The following is a 20787-nucleotide window of genomic DNA, read 5'->3' as shown; positions in this document are numbered from 1 at the left end:
GCCGCAGAAGATTTGGAGAGCACCAAGCAGAAATTTGGTGGTCAGAGAACCGTGAGAAGGTTTATGAGAGGTATAATGTCAGGGTGTCAGACAGATCATCAGGTGCCACTGGGCAATCAGTAGATTCAGTACGCAGACCTGAGGAAGCCACTTCACCATCTTCTCAAACGTAGCAGCAGAGCAGATATGTTTCTTTTTTGGATCCTGTATTGTGATGGTTTTGAAGGTATGCAGGAAATCCCTGATCAACTGGATGGGATACCGCCTTTTTTCCCCATGCCTCTTCAATTTATTGGTTTTTTTTTTGTTCGTTCATTTTATTTCTGGGTCTCTGCCCTTGCCAACCTGTTGTATTGTATATTGTATATAAAATCATCCTAGATAATGAGCAGGAATTTTTTTTTCATTTTTACCCCTCCTGGTATAGTTATACGTATCTGTTTATTACTCCATCCTTGCCTGTTCTCCAGTCTTGTATTGTTATTTAATTTAATCTTCTCAATCCTCTGTTTTTTTGTCTTCCTCTATCAACAGGCTGAACTAGATTGTGGGGTTTCACCATTTGCTGGTCCGAATAAGATTTCTTATCTAAAAGCTGCTTGTTTGGGTGATTAATATTCACAGCCATCTTATGTAGTGTACTGTTGTGGAAGGCAAGAAAGCTTAACGCCACCCGTGAAACAACAACGTGAACAAAACGAGGAAATTGTAGTAGGAGCAGTAAGGCTGCAACTTGGGCTGGGTTGGCCCGAACCCAACCCGAAAAAGTTGGGTTGGGTTGGGTCGGGTTGGCATTTGGGCTAGGGTTGAAATTCATGAACCCGATTTTACTTAAGGTTGGGTTAGGGTTGACCCCTTGGCCAATCCAATCCAATCCAAACCCAACTCTATAGTACATGTCATATATAAATATATGTTATATGTAATATATAATATACATTAATTTGTTTAGATGCATGATATTTGTATAGCCCTCACCACTACCACAAAGTATGATGTATTTCTTTTAAGATAATCACTTCACTTAATCCTAGTCAGAAAGACTAAAACCTTAATAACATTATTTTATGTTTTTTGAAAATTTTATTCACCTCCTCTATGTTGTTTTCTGCCCAAGAAAGATCTATCGCAAGTCATAATAAACTATAATAATTTTTAACACTTGTTTTTTTAAATTTTGTACTAAATGACAAAAAAAGTAACGTCAACCAACAAATGCTAATGAAATATAGGATTAATGTATGTAGTGAAAGTGGAGTAAATGTCTAAAATTAAGAAATTCTATAAGGTTTTAAAGGATGGGAAGACGAGTCCAACCCAACCTGAAATTGACTTCGGGTTGGTTTATAGCTGAAGGAATTTAGTTAAGGTTGGGGTTAGGGTTAGAGTTTAGAACTTAGGGTTGGACTAGGGTTGGCCTCAACCCGATCTAACCCGGCCTGACTTGCAAATTCCCAATGAAAGGCTATAAAGGCTGTTTGAGCGGTTAACCTTGCATTTGGAATATCTCCATATTTGTGTGGTTTATTTCGTGGGGAAATATTCTCAATCTAAGACTACAAAGGCTGTTCCAATGGACCTTGCACCATTGAAGTCCAACTTCAGTCATAGCAAAGTCTATTGGAATAACCTTTACAGCTTTGCATTGGGAATATTTCCCACTTATGTGCTTTATTTCATGCTTAGATATTCAGATTACAAGAGGCCGTTGGAACTGTGTAAGCATGGGCTTGCTCTCTGACTGAAGCCAAACTCCACCGATTGAGTCTGGTTTCAGCAGACAGTACTTCACTGCATTGCCACACTTACAGAGATTGGATTTGCTCTTCACAGCAAGCTTTAGCCGTGCAGTGAGAACATCTTCCCATGAATAAATATTTTCAAGTACCGAGATGTTTTAATGCACGACTAATCGTGCTCTATGAATTGACACCTGCAACTTGGGAGTCTTGGCACTTGGTAGATCGCCAAAGTCTGTTTTTTATCAGGACAGGCTCCATACTCACACTGTTCGTGCAGCAATGTGCCACGTGTCTTTCACCTCGTTAGACTATTTGAATTCCCTACAAAACTTGTAATATTTCGTTTCATTCTCCACTTCTCGTTCCTTTCTTGTCAAATTGATTCCTCTCTCCAACCAGTGGCGACCAACAACTATCACCGGCGATCGGAGGAAAGAGCTTGCCCTGATAGAAGCCGGATTCCATGGACATCGTTTTGGGTGATCTGGTTTGGGTTTGGGTTGCTATTGAGCGTGTCCATGTTTCGTTGGATGGTTCCAAGGATTTACTGCGATAATGATTGTAGCTGATGCAGGCTTAACGGTAAATATCCAAACAATCAAATCAGAAACAATTAAGGCCATACACAATATTAACATTATTAATAGAAGAAGCGTTTTGATTCTCCTCAGTCTGAAGACGTTGAAGTTTAGAGGTCATTCACTGATCAGAAGCTTCAACTCAGGGTCATTTTTCTTCTTCTTTATAATAATAAAACTAAAACCAGACAAGCTTGTAGATGTTTTCATTTGATCCAACTTTCAGACAAAAAGAGGAAATTTAAAGAAGAGAAGAAAAAAAAAAACCTTGTTTGGTAAAAAAGAGAAGCATGCAAATGGAATAAGCAAACCGGGTAGAACCAAAGTGAGAAGAAAAATATCTTTAGATAATTTGTACATGGAAAAAGTAGACTAAACAAATGTCGAGAGGAAGAAAAAGGTGAAATAGGGCAAAGAAACAAACATACAACCCCAGTTCTCACAAGCTCTTTTAGGGGAAAAACAATAGACCCACCAAATCCAATGTACCAATTTTGAACCAGTCCACAATAAGACTTTGAAATAGAAACAGAAAAATCAAATTTTACACAGAACCCACATCTCTCAGCAGTGGGGGAGGGGGACCCAAGTGACTAAAATAGAGAGAAGTGTGTGTCTGTGATGATGCAAGAGAGGAAGAGCCAAAGACCAATACCAGCGACAGCGGAGATGTCCATGTCTCTGTAACGATCAACAAATATGTCTACAGTATCCTTGAATGCCCTGTGATGGAGTAACAACGTCGTTATATCTTGAAACATGATTCCTGAAACACAAAGCCACACTAAAAAAGATGAGAAAAAGAGATAAGACACTCAAAACAGAGTTGTTCGACTAAAGCTCCATGAAGTAATAATAGAACAAGGAAATACAACAAAGACCTGGTTTGGGGAAGTGAGACACGACTCGAATCGCTTCAGAGATAGCCTGCAGCCTTGGGTCTCCCCGTAGTCCGTTCTCTCCTGCAACCGGTGATTGTTGTTAGTTTCCGCCAGTTGGAGAGAGAGAGAGAAAGAGGAATCAGTTTGGCTAGAGAGGAGTGGGAAGTGGAGAATGGAACAAAATATTACAGGTTTTCGTATAGAATTCGAATAAAGTCTAACGGCATTGATGGGCAACGGTGTTTACGCTAAGACACACGCTTTAAGCAGCTGCAAGAGGCAAAAGATGTGTGGTGCGCCCTCCTGCTGCACGAACGGTGAGAGTATAGAGCCTGCCTGATCCTGATAGAAGCCAGACTCAAGAACTTTGTTTCTTAGCGTGTCTTTTCCATGGTTTTTAAAAACGATCCGGTTAGGGGTTCGGTTACCGGTTCTGACGGTCTTACCGTTCGACCTGAACGGTCGGCCCGTTTTGACAAAAAAAATAAAAAAAATTGAAAAACGGTCAAAACTGTTCGAACGGTTAACCAGCCGATTCAACGGTTTGTTGACCAGGGGGAAAAAGCGGTTTTAGAGGAAAACAGAACCGATTAGGTGACCGATTCCCAGTTTTTCTTTTCCGATCGTTCGGTCCGATTCGGTTTTGAAAACAGTAGTATTTTCAATGCATAATATTTGCCTTTCTAACCATCCTCAAAAATCATCAACAAGGAAAAACGACGGAGGAAGAAGATTGAGCCATCACTTTCACTCGTCTTATTGCATATAGAACTCTCACAATGTTGGATGTGTCCTACCCCTCCCCCCTCCCATCTAAGAGGGGCCTAGAAAACATTTTTTTCCTATGTTTTCTTTTAGTTTATTAACTATATACTAAACAAAAAACATTTGGGATCACAATCCATACATACTTTTGACATAGTTAATCTTCTAGGTGCACATGGTAAGCATCCAATGGTGAATCTCGACCCTTGAATCATGGGATTTGTGATATGTAATATTTGTTGACAAATGTGGTCACTAAAACTTGGAAGAAAAGCTTTGAGGCATGTCTGGAGATACTGTCTTTATAACATTATTTGCCCTTATTTAGTTTCACTAAGTTTGCTGTTGCATTATAGGCAAATCCGTTCCCAAGATACAATAGAGTCTTGGGCGAGAATCTACAACTAGTAAAGTTGAAAATTGTTTTGTGTGTATGCAAATGCTTGACTTGTGCTCCTTAAATAATATGCTCTTGAACAATCACAATTTTTTTAGAAGGTAGTTAACGGTTAATGATGCCTCTTGATTTGTGCTCCTTAAATGACTGTTAAGTTTGAATGGTACCTCTTGATCATACCTGATCAAATCATGACCGTTGATTCATCAATAGTCAGTCTCACACCAAAAATCAAGCCTTCATTTGTGAACAAAGTGTGCCTAAGCACCTATCGTGCTGCATACACGCTTGCGCACGTGTTACATAGTAGTAAGCCTCCATACTCTCTTCTCTTTATCTAAGCAATATAAATCAGTTCCTATTAAAACACCCAAAATAAAAGTTATAATTTTCCAATATGTGACAATTTAAAAAACTGTTTTTAGTAAGAAAAGAAGTTATTTTCAAGACATGTGTACATATATAATTTTTCATATAATTGACCAATCAAACCCATTGGATTTAATATCTAATAAGATTAAAATCCAACAATACTAATGGTAAAAGACCCATTCCTATTTCTTCTATCTTCAAACACGTATTATTCAGTACGGTACTATGGTACTGGCCGATGGCTTCTCTAGATTTTGCTTTCAATTAGGATGAACGTATCATTTCTGTAGGAAATCGGATTAGCTGGACCCATAGCTGAACGTAATGACTGGGATAGAGCATTATCATTGGTTTCACTGCCTGCCGAACAGCCATTGGATTCAGCTAAATATGCCAATGATGAAATACATATACATATGGTACACAACGAAAAGTTAAATTGTTGTCCATCCCATTTCCCATGCCCTGTATTTTATTACTGGCGTGGCGTGGCGTGGATCATTATCATTGATTCTGCAATTAATGCAATGGTGTTCAGCTAATCCTTTCTCTTTTCCAAATTAACTATTTGTGGGTTCTGACTGCTTAAATATAGCCGGAATATATTTTTGTCCATGAAGACCTCTTTGACATTTGACAAGCTAGCATATCAGTTACATGAAGGTTTCATTCATGGAAGATATATGGAAGATTATGTTGGGCCCCAAGCTCCCATCTAAGCCCTAGACTGTTGTTTTATGACTGACATGCATACATACAGACTTCAATTTGCTAGAGAACAGAGTCCAGAATCCATCTCAGCTGCAAATTAACTATGCAAAGTTCATATATATATGTGTATATATAGCGTATTGGTAGAGTCAAATCATATCTCTTATGCTTCAATAAACCCGTGTCTATAGCCTATAGGAACAGTACTGAGAAAGACTGGGCTCCTACCACAAGTCATCCCTGTTATTGGCATATAGGCAAAAGCTTCTTGTCAATGATCATAACTCACAACTTTGCATGGAGGAAGGAGGAAGCCAAAATAGATTCAACAAGTAGGGGTGCAAATGAATCAGATCGTAATCCAATCCGATCTTATTTGGTCGAATTTGGATCATCTCTAGTCGGATCTTCATATCGGATCAAATTTGGATCATTCTTATCTGATTCGAGAAGATCCGATCCAATGTGTTATATATTTATAAATACACACACACACATATATATATATATAAATACATATGTATATATGTTATTTATTTATTTATAGATATATTATTTATATTGTATTTTTATAAATTTGTTATGTTATTTATTTTTTTATAAAAATATGTATATATATGATGAAAATAATTAAAAAATACATGCATTTTTTGTTTTTTCTTTATTTAAATTAGTATATTTTATTTTTTCTTTTAATAATTTTTAAAGAAAACAAGTCGGATCAAATCAGATCCAAAGATAGGATTCAAATTCAGATTGAGTCCTATAAGATCTGATCGGATCTTCGGATTGGATTGGATCTTACATGAACAGAGTCAGATCAGATTCGAATATACCCTGATTTGAATCTGATCCGATTCATTTGCATCCCTACCAACAAGGGGTTGCTTCTCTAGTTCTCTTTAGTCAAATTGGAATCTAAATGCCACCCATGTTCCACCAAGCATCGAAACAGGTCAATCTGACTACAGTTCAACTCTCACCTCAATTGAGAGACCCTCGTTTTGTTTTTGGTGGATACGAGTAGGGGTGTAATAGAGCCAAGTCGAGTTGAGTGTCGGGTTGTTCGAGCTTGAGCTTGATCCAAAAACTTAAAGCTTAAAACTTGACTCAAGCTTGACCAAATTTTAAGTTTCCTGCTCAAACTTGACTTGAGTAAGTACTCATGAGCTATTCAAGCTCAGCTTGGCTCAAGCCAATTATAAATTGATTAGTATTAAAAATTATAAATAAACTAATATTAAACAGATTGAAAACAAAAATATATTAAGAACCTTGAGTATGTCTTAAAAAATATAGATTAATTAATATTCTAAATACTATAAATAAAATATATTATGAAAATCGATTATAAATTTATTTATTGTATTATAAATAAACTAATGTTAAAAAATTAATGTCTATTTATATTATAAATACAAATATATTAAGAAATAGTATTTTATTATGAGCTCAATTAAGCTTACGAGCTACTTGAGCTAGGTAGTTTGAAGTTCAAACTTGGCTCAACCAACTACTTGACTCAAGTACATAGAGTTGAGTTCGAGTATTTAGCGCGTGAGCCCCAATAACTTGTGTAATAGTTTTAGGTGTTGTGATTCAAAAGTTTAGAAAGGATAGTTTTATCTCATCAAAAACCTTTTATTTTGTCTTTTGCACTTCTTGCACACACCCACATTTGTTTCATGCTCACACAAGCTTATTTGACTTTTGCCAAATTTCAAAATTTCCCTCCACTCTTAAGCCACTTTTCCTAAGACCGCCATGAGCTTTAGCTGTTAGGCAAAGACCCCCTTCTGTTAGCCTTTTGTTAGCCATGGATACCGGTGACTACGCTAAAACGTAAACGGAGAAAGCAAGAAACCAAAAATATGAAGAGAGGACAAGGCATCGGACGAGGAACTTGCTAAGTTTTTCATCGTTTGCGATCATTCTTCAATTTCCAAGCATTCAGCTATGGACTTCATTCTCCTAAAAGTAGAGTCTTAGGTATATTGCTTGGTCAACACACCTCATAGGAGAGAGATCAACAACTTGATGCTTCAAAACACTAGCAGAACCATGCCTCTAGAGGGGCTAATTTCAGAGGCAGGGGTAGCGGTTCAGGCCCTTATTCATGATAAATCCGTTTCAAGCTCCCGATGTTCATAGATCAGGTGACAACTTATCTGGCGCAGGTGGCTCGAGCGTCTACAATAGAAATAGGCACCAAGCTTTACATCTCCAACTTAGATTATGGTGTCTCGAACAAGGACATCAAGAGCTCTTTTTAGAGGCTGGTGACCTAAAACAATATTCGATCTATTATGATAGAAGCGAAAGATCGAAGGGGACAACAGAAATTATCTTTTCACGCCTGGTAGTTTTCAAGAGGTATAACAATGTTCAGCTTGATGGGAAGCCAATGAAAATAGAGATTGTAGCCCTACAAGAAAAATGACTTTTAGCGGTAGTCGGAAAAATGCTGCTAAAAGAAGTGTCTCTAGAAGTCTATTCTCCATTCAAAAGATTTGAATCATAAATTAATACATCTTAGTTTCAAATTGATAGATTCTTTAATACAAATATCATGTATCCTCCCTCATCTCGTCTTTTCCATGCAAGTATCTCTCCACATTGTCAAGTCCACATAGCTCTTTAACAACAAGCATGGTTGTGGGGGTGTCCAACTGAAAGGTTGAATAAAGTTCATCTGAGCTACACCTTTTAAGAAGCTCCTTCCTGGCTTCTCTAATAGCTACTCTTGTTGCTCAGTGAATAGATACTGCTCAGAAGCTGCATATTCCACTAGTCGTGTTTCTTAACTTGATAAAATATGTATTTGTGCATATTTCACTAGTTTTTTATTCTTTTTTTTTATGAAATAACTATTACTGTATCCTAAGAAGAAAACAAATACTCCCAGACTAAGTTCATAGAAGCCTTAGCCATGATGCAGGGTATCCAACCCATTTGCATGATCCAATTGGCCCAATTGAAGGTTGGGAAGTATGGATGGTTGCAATGGGTATTCAATTAGTAAGATAGATAGTGGACATACCCGATCAAAATTAGTAGGGGCTAGACCCTGAAATTCCATGATGGTTATTCCTCAGAATACAGCCATGAGATAACCACTTTGCAATCACCTTCAACAATCATCCCTAACCCTTTCTGTAGTGACAAAAGTTTGAGTCATTATATCATTGCCAACAATTCTAAATATAGCTAATGATTTCCACATTGCAAAGAGAAGCAATTCTCTCACTCTTGGAGGGAAGGCAACAATGGATGATTGGCTATCCAAAAAGAGCATTCTACTTAAAAAGTTTGACGGTGATCTCCCACTTAGATGAAAGTAGGGAAGGTCTAATCCCTGGCTTTTATACTCTTTTCTCCCCACATTATGTACCAAAAGGGGGGAAGGCTTAAATATTTTATTTCTAAAAGTTTTCATATAGCATAGTTTTCCAAAAGAATTATGTTCTTTTCTATAATTTAAATGATGGTAACTTGAAGGTATTTTAAGTACTTAAATAGCTAGTTAAGGAAATCTTTCTAGAATTGCTCAGTAAATCAGAACATACCTTTGGAGGAAAGAACATGTTTTTGGTGATGCCCACTATTTAGGATCTTAACATTAAATTGCTTTTACTATGCAAGAAACACCTGGTTTATACTTTCTTTGAAATGGATAAACTTTGCATCTGAAGTGCTAATGGTTTTCATTGACTAGGTGGACTATTGATGCAAAGTATTATATAGCTGATGTTTCTATATGGATGGCTCATCTTGGTGAGGAGTTTTCTATTGGGATGTGGCTAGTTTCTTATCTTTCTTGTATTGATATGACTTATAGCTATCATCTTTTACCATCCTCCAGCAATGGGTTTCTTGCAATGATATTCAGAAGTTTGACATATTATTATTCCAGCAATGGGTTTCTTGCAATGATATTCAGAAGTTTGACATATTATTATGCATTTGCAACAAAGTAGACCTTTTACCTGGTCACTTTGCTCATGCTGAATATAGAAGACACCTGCAAAAGTGTGGAGAATCTTTTAGTAATCCACATCCAGAGTACTTAGATTATGGAATTCTAGAAACTGAGGGTAGTAGTTTGTTGGGGGATGAAGAGCACTTGGAGCAGCACAATTTTACACCACCTTAGTCATGCAAGTCACCCTTAAAGAATAGTATCTAGGTAATGATAAGTATTAAGACAAAAATACCCCTAATCCTAATCCTAAGAATAAATCAACAGATCTAAACCCAAACAACCTAGTAAAAAATACAAAGGCTATGATGCCCTTACATAGGCAATTACACATTTTAACATTAAGCATAAAGAATAGCCTGAAACAATTGAGTCTAGAATAACAACTAATTTTTTGGTGTTTCTGCAATATGTCTATTACTTTATAATTGGTTAACTTTCTCCTAGCTTTTATGCATGTTTGCTGTCATTTCTCATTTTCTTTTCATTCTATGGGAATTCTAGTTGGATGCTCCTTCATTTCATACATACACAATATTGGCCTATCGAATAAAAGTTGTTCTTATAGATTCCATTTGATGAATTTCTTTGCCACCTGAAACAAGTAGAATAAGTAAAACTTGGATTTACTGCGGTTGGTCATATCCTCTTTTCTTCTTTGGCCATGAAAACACTATATTCTGTAATTCACAGGAAAGTTTTACAAAAGTAAACCATAGCTACTAAATCCACAAGATATGTATGTGATGGTTAATGAGATTATCAATTAACAGTTATGAACTCTTTGCTATTCAGGTGTTTCTTTTGATAGAAGGTCTGAAGTTTCAACTTCAAGCAAGTATTTTCCCATTTCTAGAAGAGTGTTCATGCGTCTAAAAGACTATGCAAGGAAACTTTCTGATGTTGATGCATTTACACAGGAAATTGAATATTGGGTTCTGGGGAGGACATCTTCAAGCAATGAGGAGGGGAAACAATTGTTTAGGTATCCCTTTCTTGTTGATGAGTTGCAGAAACTTGATTATGCATTAGAAGGGACCTTATTTCAAAAGCTCTTTCATATGCCTTACTGTATCCTTCTAATGATCTGAAAGAGGATGGGTATCTTACTTAGGAAGACTTCATACTATTGTAGATGGTTTATGGCATACCTTTTGGCACAAATATGGGCCATTGCCATGATTTGTGTCTTGTCCACATCATCCTGGACCTAAGTTCTATACAGTTGAAAGGGCAATACTGTAGATGGGAGCACATCCATCAAGGCTTTGGCCATCTTGAGAGGATATGAGCCAAATCTCTGATGACTCATTTCAAAAAATTCTCAGTAATAACTAATAGTAGATTGTAATATGGGATTCAATCCAAATCTAATTCTGATATAAGTATGCTGGATAAGTTTTGAGCTACTAGTCTATAATAGATCAATTCCATACAATAAGATTGAAGTGTTATAACACTGGATTTTGGAAAAAAAATATTTATGAATGTCAAGCTGGTATGGTAATTTCCATGGAAAAGGAATTCATATTCCAAAATGTTTAGAAAATCACAAAAACTCACTGATATATCTTTCACCATTGCTTTTTATTAGTATAAAATATGAAAATTATGTGCATGGACAATTCTAAGAGGTAAAAGTCAAGAACAGAATAAACCAAGTTATTACAAAGGAAGAGAAAAGAAATTATGTGCATGGACAATCAAACCAAATCCAAGCAACATAATTGTTGATAGAGTTACTTTGCCAGGCAAATAGAGCAGAGATGCCAGTATAGATTTGGTAAAGAATAGACAATTTGATAATCCAAGAAACATTAGCATATGCATAAATAATTCTTCTAACCTGATTTGTCTAATTGTATAGTGGAAGTTGAAAACAAATCTTATCCCAAGTTGAGCAGGAAAGGAAGTTGTACTGTGTTGCTTTGGAAATGGGGAAAACAAATAACAACTTAGAAGTTTACATTTCCATGTTCATTAGTTCCCATACAAAACATAAAAGAGGGGCTAAAAAATGGTGATGCCAAAATCATATATCATGAGGCTAAATGCTAATTAGTGATAGGTTTGTCTAGTAATTGATTTGATACCAGCTTTATGAAAGTAATAAATTGATGCCAAAGTATCTAAGATGCATGTTAAAGGGTTATACCCATCCAATCGCCACAAATTCATCTACTCCAAGTTCATGATTATTCTATTACACTGAATATTAGATGTCATATGGTTATTAGAGTTTAGACCATCCCATAGTACGAAACAAGGAATTGAATAATAACTCAACTGATGCCCATCTTGGGGCAACCAAAAACCAACGAACCAATTTAGATGAACCTTATAATCCAGTAGGTTAACATTTTGAGGAAACATTAAAAATTAATGCATGGCAAAGTAGTCATCCATGGTTGACATTCCTGGTTGGTTACGGTGGTAATTTTATTTACATGCAGAGAAGACAATTTCAACTTGCTTCAACATCTTATTCAACTTGCTATCATGCTACATACTAGAAGGCTTCGAGAACCATGAAAAACTGCTGAACTACAAAACAACTTCCATTCATAGAAATACATCCAAATTAGAACCCAACCTAGTATTTTTTCAAGCTGAGATTTTTTCTTTGTATTGCATGCATAGAATTAAACATTAAAAGAACCTGGATGTAGAGGCCCTAGGGAGTAGCTAGGAAATACTAAACCAAAGAAAAATGAAAGACAAATTCAATTAAAGCTCAATTGAAGAGCTTTTTAAGTGGCTGAAGTTTGGAATGCCTCTATGTAAACCCGTTAGCATCTAGGGATGTTTAAAAATTTCAGATTTTTACAAGTGTTTGATTCCAGTAGTAATCAGTAAACCCGACCATGGGCACCCAAAATGAATTGATAGCGATTGATTTCTGTTACAATGGGTTTCAGGATAATTGTCAGTTTTCATGGCGATGATGATAAAGCTCTCAGCATTGTCCTTCGAGTACAACAAGTTTACAGGGATGATACTCTCTTACTGAAAAGTTGTAATTCAAATGGATGAGGCTCTTACTCAGAAGTCAGAACTATTTGTTTGGACTAATACCAGGCCTGCTGAGGGCATTAAAACCAGGTTCTGCAGCGCTGAAATTAGTAGATAACCGTTTGAATAGATGTTCATCAACGTTATACTCCTGCTAAGGTGGAGATCAGAAGTTGGTAATGACGTGTAACAGCTTTGTACTAAGTTTTCATTCAACACTCAACAATAGGCTTGTCCCTTTTGAAAACGGATTTGGGGAGAAGTTACTAGTGGTAAGGATTCCTTCACCTTGAGAGTGGGGAATATGTAGACATAGCTCTAGAAACCTATGATCTGTATACACAAGACAACATTGGAATTTGGAAACCTAATTTGTCCAAATGATAGACCTAGCTTTGTATCTTATGCTACTTTTACTACTTAATTTACTTACAAGAAGGAACCTACCTTTAATGTATCCTTCGAGGCGTTGGTTCAATGTTGTGGTGAAGAGATTGAATCAACCACTGATGTTGAAGTCGCAAATTGGTGCTATTTGGTGGAAGTCTGAGACAAACTCCACTGGTGATGGACAGTAGAAAAGAGAGAGGGAGAGAGAAAGAGAGAAATATTATTATCTATTCATGCTGGCTGGTGTCCTTGGGTGTCGTCCGGTGGGGAGAGGTCGACTGTAAGAGAGAGAGCGCACGAGAGAGAAAGAGGGCGGGAAGAGAATGGGATCGAAAATGAAATAGGAGGAAATATCCCAAATTCGCGCATTATTTATTAGCGACAGTCGCTATACTCTCTAACGGCAGTTTTAAATGACTGCGGCTATAGAATATTATTTCTAGTGGCAGCCTGCCTTTAGCCCCCTTCTAAACTGCCGCTATTTGTAGTGTAGGAACTAATATTATGACGCATGTTGCTGTTCCACCAACTACAAATGGCGGATTTGGAAATCCAAATGGTGTTCCCAGAAGTGGACAACGAAGGGATGGTGGTGGTCGTGGATTTGGAAGGGTCTGTAGATGGAGAAGAGACCGTGGTGAGTAGATATTTGCAGAAGATCTTGGTGTTGATTTAGAGAAGTACCATTAAGAAGCAATGCAAATAAATTGAAGGTAAACTTTTGTGGCTTCATAGTTCTGCTATTACATTGTAAATGCGTCGTTGCTCAAGGACGTGTACTTTCACCAACATGCTACTCTTACAAGGAGGAAAACAGAGTTGAGGAGATTGTTGTCTCTGGTTTATGGAGCTAGGGCCTTTTATTGTTGGTTGCTCCTTTGAATTTGACATGGTACATGCGTTAATAGACAACTGCAAACTGTTTTTTTTTGATAAAAAAAAAAAAAAAATCTAGACATCGTCCAAGGACCATCTGTTGAAGAGATCCACCTCAGGTTGAGTGAAGATCGCCATGGCTGCAGAGAGCAAATGCTTGTGATTCCATTGGATTTGAAGTAGGGGTTGAACAACGAAGAACCGACTTCATGTGAGGAACTTTAAAACATAAATTCGGTTCCATTGAAGTTGTTTCTTAAGTTCTAGAAAGAAATTGAGGGCATTCATGTTGGTCTCAATTTGGAGGTACTCTATTTCCCAAAAACATAGAAGCCAGTTCTCACTGCTAGAGATTTTTTTTTTCTTTTCCGAGTGACGATTACCGGTGAGAAAATTAGATTTCTCACCAAAGAATATTAGACTTTTTTCCTTTTCGGGCGACGATCAAAAGTATTTTTGGGTCATTTAGGTTTTAAGAGAAAATGGCAAGAAAAAGAAAATAAAGAAAATTTAGTGGGATATTTTAGTAATTTAATGAAGGGGTAATATTTGTCGCAAATTAAAATATAAGGTGGTATTTGTCATTGACCCCATAGTACAGGGGGTCCATGTAATTTACCCTTTTTTTTGCTATTTGCATTGGTAAATCTATTTATACCCATGCATGGACCTCATTCTCAATTCACTCATTTTGCATTTTGCATTCCATTGCCAAGTTGTCGTGAGACTCAGTATTTCGAGTGCACAATTATTGAGTGCCTTCAAGGTTATTGAATCTTGGAGCAGAATGTTAGAATTCCTGTATTGCACCGCATTTGATCATGAGGAGGCGAAATTGTACTTAAGGACAGTGTTTCAGACACACCTTAGCTAATAAGTCATTCTAACTCTCCATTTACTTTTCTGTCATCTGCACGCTCATGGTAGTATCCTCATTCACGCACAACTTAAGTAGAATTGATCTTCTCTCTTTGTTTTGTTTATTCACATGGATGCTACTGGATTTGTTATTCTTGATGTTTCCAAAATTAAGCCTTTTGATGGAACTCATTTTGTGCATTGGCAACACAAAATCTATTCTCTATTGAAAATCCATGGTGTTGCCAACGTATTTGGTGAAGACAAACTTGATTGAAGACCAATATGAAGCTATTAAATCTGCTCTCACTCAAACCTGGACACTCACTGATAAAATCTGTTTCCATTCACCCTTGAATGCTATGATCAGTCAACTGTTTGATGTTTACCGTCTGCACCCCATTGTGGTTGAAATCTGGAATGCTCTTAAATCTAAATATATTATTAAGGATGTTGAGGGATACCAAAAATATATCATTAGCAACTTCCTATCCTTTGCCTTCATTGAGGAGAAGTCTGTTTCATAACAAATTCATGACTACCATATAATTATTAATGATGTGCAAAATAAAGGCATCACACCCCAAGAGCATTTTGTTACTGACTACCATATAATTATTAATGATGTGCAAAATAAAGGCATCACACCCCAAGAGCATTTTGTTACTGACTACCATATAATTATTAATGATGTGCAAAATAAAGGCATCACACCCCAAGAGCATTTTGTTACTGACTACCATATAATTATTAATGATCTGCAAAATAAAGGCATCACACCCCAAGAGCATTTTGTTACTGACTACCATATAATTATTAATGATCTGCAAAATAAAGGCATCACACCCCAAGAGCATTTTGTTACTGAGACTCATTGAGAATATTCCTGCATCTTGGAAGCATTACTAAAACAACATTAAGCAGAAGTTGAAGGAAATGACACTGCAAGAATTGGTGGTTCACACCAGAATTGAAGAAAATAATGATGAAAAGTAACAGGTTGATGCAATGAAATGGCCTTGAAGGCAAACTTGATTGACGATAAAACAGGTAAAAAGCATGAAAGAATCGAAGAATAAAATAGAGGACAACACCACTAAGGAAAGAAATTGAAGAAAAATTCAACCCCAATTTCAAGAAGAAAGGTGTCTGTCATAGATGCGGGAAGCAAGGACGTTGGACACCACAATGCAAACTTAAGAACTCAGAAAATAGAAATAATAACAAAAATTTAGTTAATTTGACTAAATCAAGTGCAATTGTTGTAGTTTTTGTTTCTTAAGGTTAGTATGGTAACATATTCTAAGGAATGGGTCTTGGATTCAGGGGCTACAAGACACATTTGCATCAACATAAGTTGTTTCTGCTCCTATACTTCAATTGGGGAAGGTGAGTAGGTGTTCTTAGGTGATTCTAGGCCCACTCCCATTATTGGCAAAGGAAAGGCTCTCTTAAAACTGACTTTTAGGAAAATTTTGTCCCTATCTAATGTCCTTTATGTTCCCAACATCCGTAGAAACCTGATTTTGAGCTCCCTACTCAATAAAGTTGCAGTAAAACTCTCCTTTGAGTCCAATAAACTTATACTTAGCAGAAAGTGGAAATTTATCGGGAAGGGTTATTGCAGCAATGGTCAATTAATTCTGAATGTACTTGAAATCATGAATGAAAATGTTTCTACTTCTATTTATATTGTTGACTTTATTGATATTTGGCATGGTAGATTAGGACATGTTAGTGTTCCATAATTAAAAATGACGCAAGTAGGATTAGTTTCTAATTTTAGCACTATGTCTAGAGGAGAAAATTTGTATTACATAATCTTTGTTGATGAATTCTTCAGATTTACTAAAATACTAGCAGTGACCCGTGCGATGCACGGGAACTCTAAAAGATTTAATAATTTTATTTTCATTTAATGTCGATTTATAAAAAAAAATATTGTTAATTGAATATGAACAAATATTTTTTAATAAATTTAGTTTTATTAATAATTTGTAGTAATTTTAATAATTTTTATTCTTTTTATTATTTTTAAAATGAAATTTTGATTAATTTTAAATAAATAAAAATAATTATAAAAGCTAACATTTTTATTAGTAATGACAACGGGGTGGGTTCAAGGCAGGGCACCCTATCCCTTTCCCTGCCCCATAGTCAAGACACTCTACCCCAACCCGTCTCGTCCACAGTGTCACGCGGGTTTAGGGCAAGGTAACCACTCCTCAATGTCGGGCGAGTTCATGGGCAAGACACCCCACTCCTCATCAAGGATGGAAAATCCTCGAATTTCCCTGCCTCGTTACCAATATTGGGCGGGTTCAAGTAGAGATGTAAATTGGGTCGTGTTGGGTTGGCACGACACGACCCGTATGTGGCCCGCACAATGTGTGAGTCGTGCCTTGCTGGCCCACGAGGAGTCCCAGACCACCTCTAGGATAATATTGGGGGTCAATTCGGCATAGCCCACGGCTCGAGCCCACACGGGCCCGTGCCATTCCATGTGTCAGGCCTTGGGCCAGACCATGCCACACACCAAGCCAAGCTCAAGGCAAGGCACCCACTCCTAGTCCAAGGCTTTTAAAATTGGACTAGATAGGTAGGGTTGTTCATAAGAAGGCCCAACCCGACCAACTCGAACCGACCCAACTCGAGTCGGTCAGGTTTTCATCAACACCAATATATCAGGTCGGTTTCGGTTTTCTTATGTGAAAACCAAAATGACCTTAACCAAACTGAACCAATTAGTTTTCTAGTTTGGTAGTTCCTAGTTTCCTACTTAACTAGTTTTCTACTAGAACTAGAACAACCCTATCTTCTAGTTCTTACTTGACTAAATTGTATCTATCCTAATTTCTATAGTCTTTTATACCAAATAGGCAACCCATTAGGCAATTACAATTAGAATTAGGTGTCCCTCTAGTTCTAGGCTTCTCTATCATTTTTGTACAGGAGCAAAACCAAAACCGACCCAACCCGATTCAAACCGACCAGGTTGGTTTTGCCTATTAGTGGGTCGGTTTTGGTTTCCACCTCATGTAACCCGACCAGGCTGGGTCGGTTGGGAAAACCCCTATAAACCGACCCAACCCGACCCGTGAACAACCCTACAGATAGGGAACCGTTCTAGGGTCGAACAAACTGACTGTTCGGTCCGAATGGATGACCAACTCTGACAAAAAAAAAATTAAAAAACAAAAAAGGCCAAAAATTAATGTATGGGTTAATGGTTCGACCACCCAGGTCAGCGGTTCGCTAACCAAATAAATAGTTTTTGGACAAAAGGTGATTTTGAGGTGAAACAGTGTTCGGTTCTCAATTTTTCTGGTCTAACAATATAGTTTGATCCAGTTTTGGAAACATTGTCCTCGTCAATCCAATATTCATTTTGATGATAGAAATGATCAAAAGGATATATTGAGTATCAACCACATGGTAAATTTCTAAAAGTACACTAAATTGTCTTTAATATTCAGAAATGTAATTTTATGAAAATTTTGGAAAATTTATTGTACTTGTGTAATTTCAAAAATTTATTCAAATTTATTTAAATTTTTATTAAATAATTTATTTCTTTTTAAATGGTTACTTATAGAATTATACTAATTTATCTTATAATTTCTAATATAAACTAACCAATAATTTCCTTTTTCCAATATTATACTAATTTATCTTAATAATTTGTGTAATTTTCTGTTCAAATTGTAGTTTTCCATTTCCCATAGTCATTTATGTTTAATAATTTTCAATAATTTGCAATTAAAATTACATAATTTTTCAATGGTTTTCCAAAATCTATCAAATGTATTAGGTTTTCCTAAAATTTCCAAAATAATCTAATAATTGTCGATAATTATTTAATGCATTTAAATAAACTTTCAAATACTTTATACCTTTTCATTTCAAAAATGTTATTTTACGAAAATTTTTGAAAAATTTATTACATTTGGGATTTATTGATTTTTTTTTAAATTGTTATTAAATATATTTTTTATTTGGTTGTTTACTAACAAAATTACACTAATTTATCTTTTATTTTTCAATATAAATTATTTAATAATTTCAATTTCTAACATTATAATAATTTGTTCCCCCATTTGTATTTGGTTATTAATTATAATAATAACAATAACTAAAATTTTATACTTTTTATAATTGTTAAATGTAATTCTCAATTTTATAGAAATTAGTTAAAGAGTTTTCAATTTCTATAAAATGTTGTTAATGAGTTAATTAATAACAATATTTATTAATTTTTGGTAATTTACCAACCGTACTAATAAGAATATTTAAATTTTGGTAATTTACTAATCATATTTATTAACTTTTGGTAATAACACTATTTAATACTCGTTGAATATGGGTGAGATTAAATATTAATTGTATTTAACTATTTATTGATTAACATGAATATTTTAAATGAGGGAGAGTGGATATAGATTGGGGGATGCATTTTAGGAATTGATTAGAGTGGGGCAACATGATACTTTCTTATAGGTTTAAATGAGATAACTTAGGAGAGAGATTATAGGAATATTTTTAGGTAGTTGGGTGACGGCTTGATGGGAGTGGTGGGAAGGGTAGAGGTGTAAAGTGGGCCGTGTCGGGCTGGTATGGCATGGCCCATTGGCGGCCCACCCTAAAGGCGAGCCGTGTTGTGCCGTGCTAGCTCGAGGGCCGCCACGGGTCGTACCATCCTCCCCGGTGGAAATTTTGGGGATCGACCCGACACGACCCATGGCCTAGGCCCAAGCGGGCCCGTGTCGTCCTGTGCCAGCATGCGGGCCTAGGCCGAGCCAGGCTACAGGCCATGCTATGGGCTTGGGTCGTGCCGGGTTGGGCCACAGGGCGGGCCTTGGGCCTAGGCCGAACCGGGCTGCATTGTTTTTTTTTATTTTTTATTTGAAAACTTTGATTTCTTTTCTAAGTAAAATTGTAAAACTAAAATATTTAATTTTCCTATGAACTTTGAGGATTATGAACTATTTAAAAAATTAAGAAATGAGAAATCTAAGTTATTTAATACATAAATGAAAAAGAATACTTAACCAAATTGAAACAGATGCACATCTCTATGCTCTGCATCTAGCCAATCCTTGAAACAGATGCACATCTCTATGCTCTCATTGTTCATGCAGCTTCTTTTGTCATCCAGCACCTTGGTACCTACACTAAAACAAGACTCCGATGGAATTGTAGACACCGAAGAGGTTAGTAGGTCACATGCCATGGCGGCAAGAATCGGATAATTTTTTGAGTGTTCACTCCACCAAGCTAAAATATCAAAATTATTTGATACTTCACCTAAATCAGAAAAATTTGCTTGCAAATAAAAATTAAGTTCAGTAACTGAACTTGTTGTAGAACTAGCAGATTTGTGCCTTCTACTTATTAAATAAAAAAGCTTTTCTCTTCTACTACTGGGCTCAAACTGTACATTTCAAATAATAAATTATTAATTTCTTCTTTTTTATTTCCTATATCAATATTCATATTTTCATAATACGTTTCAAGTAAAATATCTAAACCACCTTTCCTAATCCTAGGGTCTAATATTGTAGCTAAACAATAAAGGGGATAAATGTTCTCCCAATATTTTTTAAATTTATTTTCCATAATTTCAACAATACATTGAAATTGTGGATTATTTCTATATTTGGCAAAACAATCACTAATTATCATTAATTGATACGGTAAATTACAAATAGTTGGATAATAAATTTCAGATAATTCATTTGTTGCATCATAAAAATGTTTTAAAAAATCTCTTATACAGATTGCCATTTCCCAGTCTTCCTCAAATATCATATCATTAGGCATTTTTAAATTATAAAAATAAAAAAGAATTTGTTTATGAGATATACAACTGTCTTACATAGCATAGGTACAATTCTACCTATGCTTTACATCTAATATAAAATGTTTATATTTTAAACCATAATTTTGGCATAAATATTTAAATTCTTGTTTTCTTGCCCCCTGAACTTTTTACATATATAATACAATTTCTAATTTTTGAAATGTGATTTGAAATAATATTCAAGGCATCTTGAATACATAAATTTAAGATGTGACATGCACATCTAATATGAAATAATTTACCATTTAAGCATAGTTTTAATTGAGATTTTAAAATATTTATTGCATAATCATTATTGCTAGCATTATCAAAACTAATAGAAAGCATGCAAAGTCTTTAAAATACTTGCAGCAATAGCTGGGCCAC

At 35.8% G+C, this 20787-nt stretch overlaps 2 protein-coding genes and 1 long non-coding RNA gene across 6 annotated transcripts in view; 2 read left to right on the top strand and 1 right to left on the bottom strand.

The window, feature by feature from the left end:
* The window catches only part of LOC148876203 (PH, RCC1 and FYVE domains-containing protein 1-like), a 28526-nt gene extending 27506 nt beyond the window's left edge, over positions 1-1020 (top strand). Inside the window, exons 9-10 of one of the 2 annotated variants that reach the window (XR_016105923.1) lie at positions 2-226; positions 535-1020. Coding sequence is in view for 1 of the 2 variants with exons in the window: in XM_088966864.1 (XP_088822990.1) it covers positions 2-173 (172 nt within the window). In the remaining variant the exon portion in view is untranslated. Of the gene's footprint in view, position 1; positions 413-534 lie in introns of those variants that run through there. The other variant, XM_088966864.1, reaches the window with a different exon arrangement.
* Positions 1021-2617: 1597 nt separating this feature from the next.
* Positions 2618-3575, bottom strand: LOC148876202 (uncharacterized). Its single transcript, XR_016105924.1, has 3 exons — positions 3391-3575; positions 3202-3282; positions 2618-3086 (listed from the first exon to the last, which is right to left on the bottom strand). It is a non-coding gene; the product is annotated as an uncharacterized LOC148876202 (long non-coding RNA).
* A 3541-nt stretch (positions 3576-7116) lies between these two features.
* On the top strand, positions 7117-12577 carry LOC148876201 (uncharacterized). Of its 3 annotated transcripts, XM_088965450.1 has the most exons (4): positions 7352-7819; positions 9162-9220; positions 10221-10410; positions 12344-12577. In XM_088965450.1, the coding sequence occupies exons 1-4, from the start codon at positions 7563-7565 to the stop codon at positions 12456-12458; spliced, it is 621 nt and encodes a 206-aa protein (XP_088821576.1). In that variant the 5' UTR covers positions 7352-7562; the 3' UTR covers positions 12459-12577. The 3 variants fall into 3 exon arrangements, 2 of the variants coding, with proteins under 2 accessions (XP_088821576.1, XP_088821577.1); XM_088965451.1 differs by lacking the exon at positions 12344-12577 and having other exon boundaries at positions 10221-10945; XR_016105271.1 differs by lacking the exons at positions 9162-9220; positions 12344-12577 and having other exon boundaries at positions 7117-7819; positions 10221-10945.
* Positions 12578-20787: the final 8210 nt, after the last annotated feature.

Source organism: Nelumbo lutea, chromosome 1 (genome assembly GCF_056320005.1).
Source record: "Nelumbo lutea isolate HS-2025 chromosome 1, American lotus-T2T, whole genome shotgun sequence".
Classification (NCBI taxonomy): domain Eukaryota; kingdom Viridiplantae; phylum Streptophyta; class Magnoliopsida; order Proteales; family Nelumbonaceae; genus Nelumbo; species Nelumbo lutea.
Note: the sequence above shows the minus strand (reverse complement) of the source record. Positions and strands in the feature narration are given on the sequence as shown.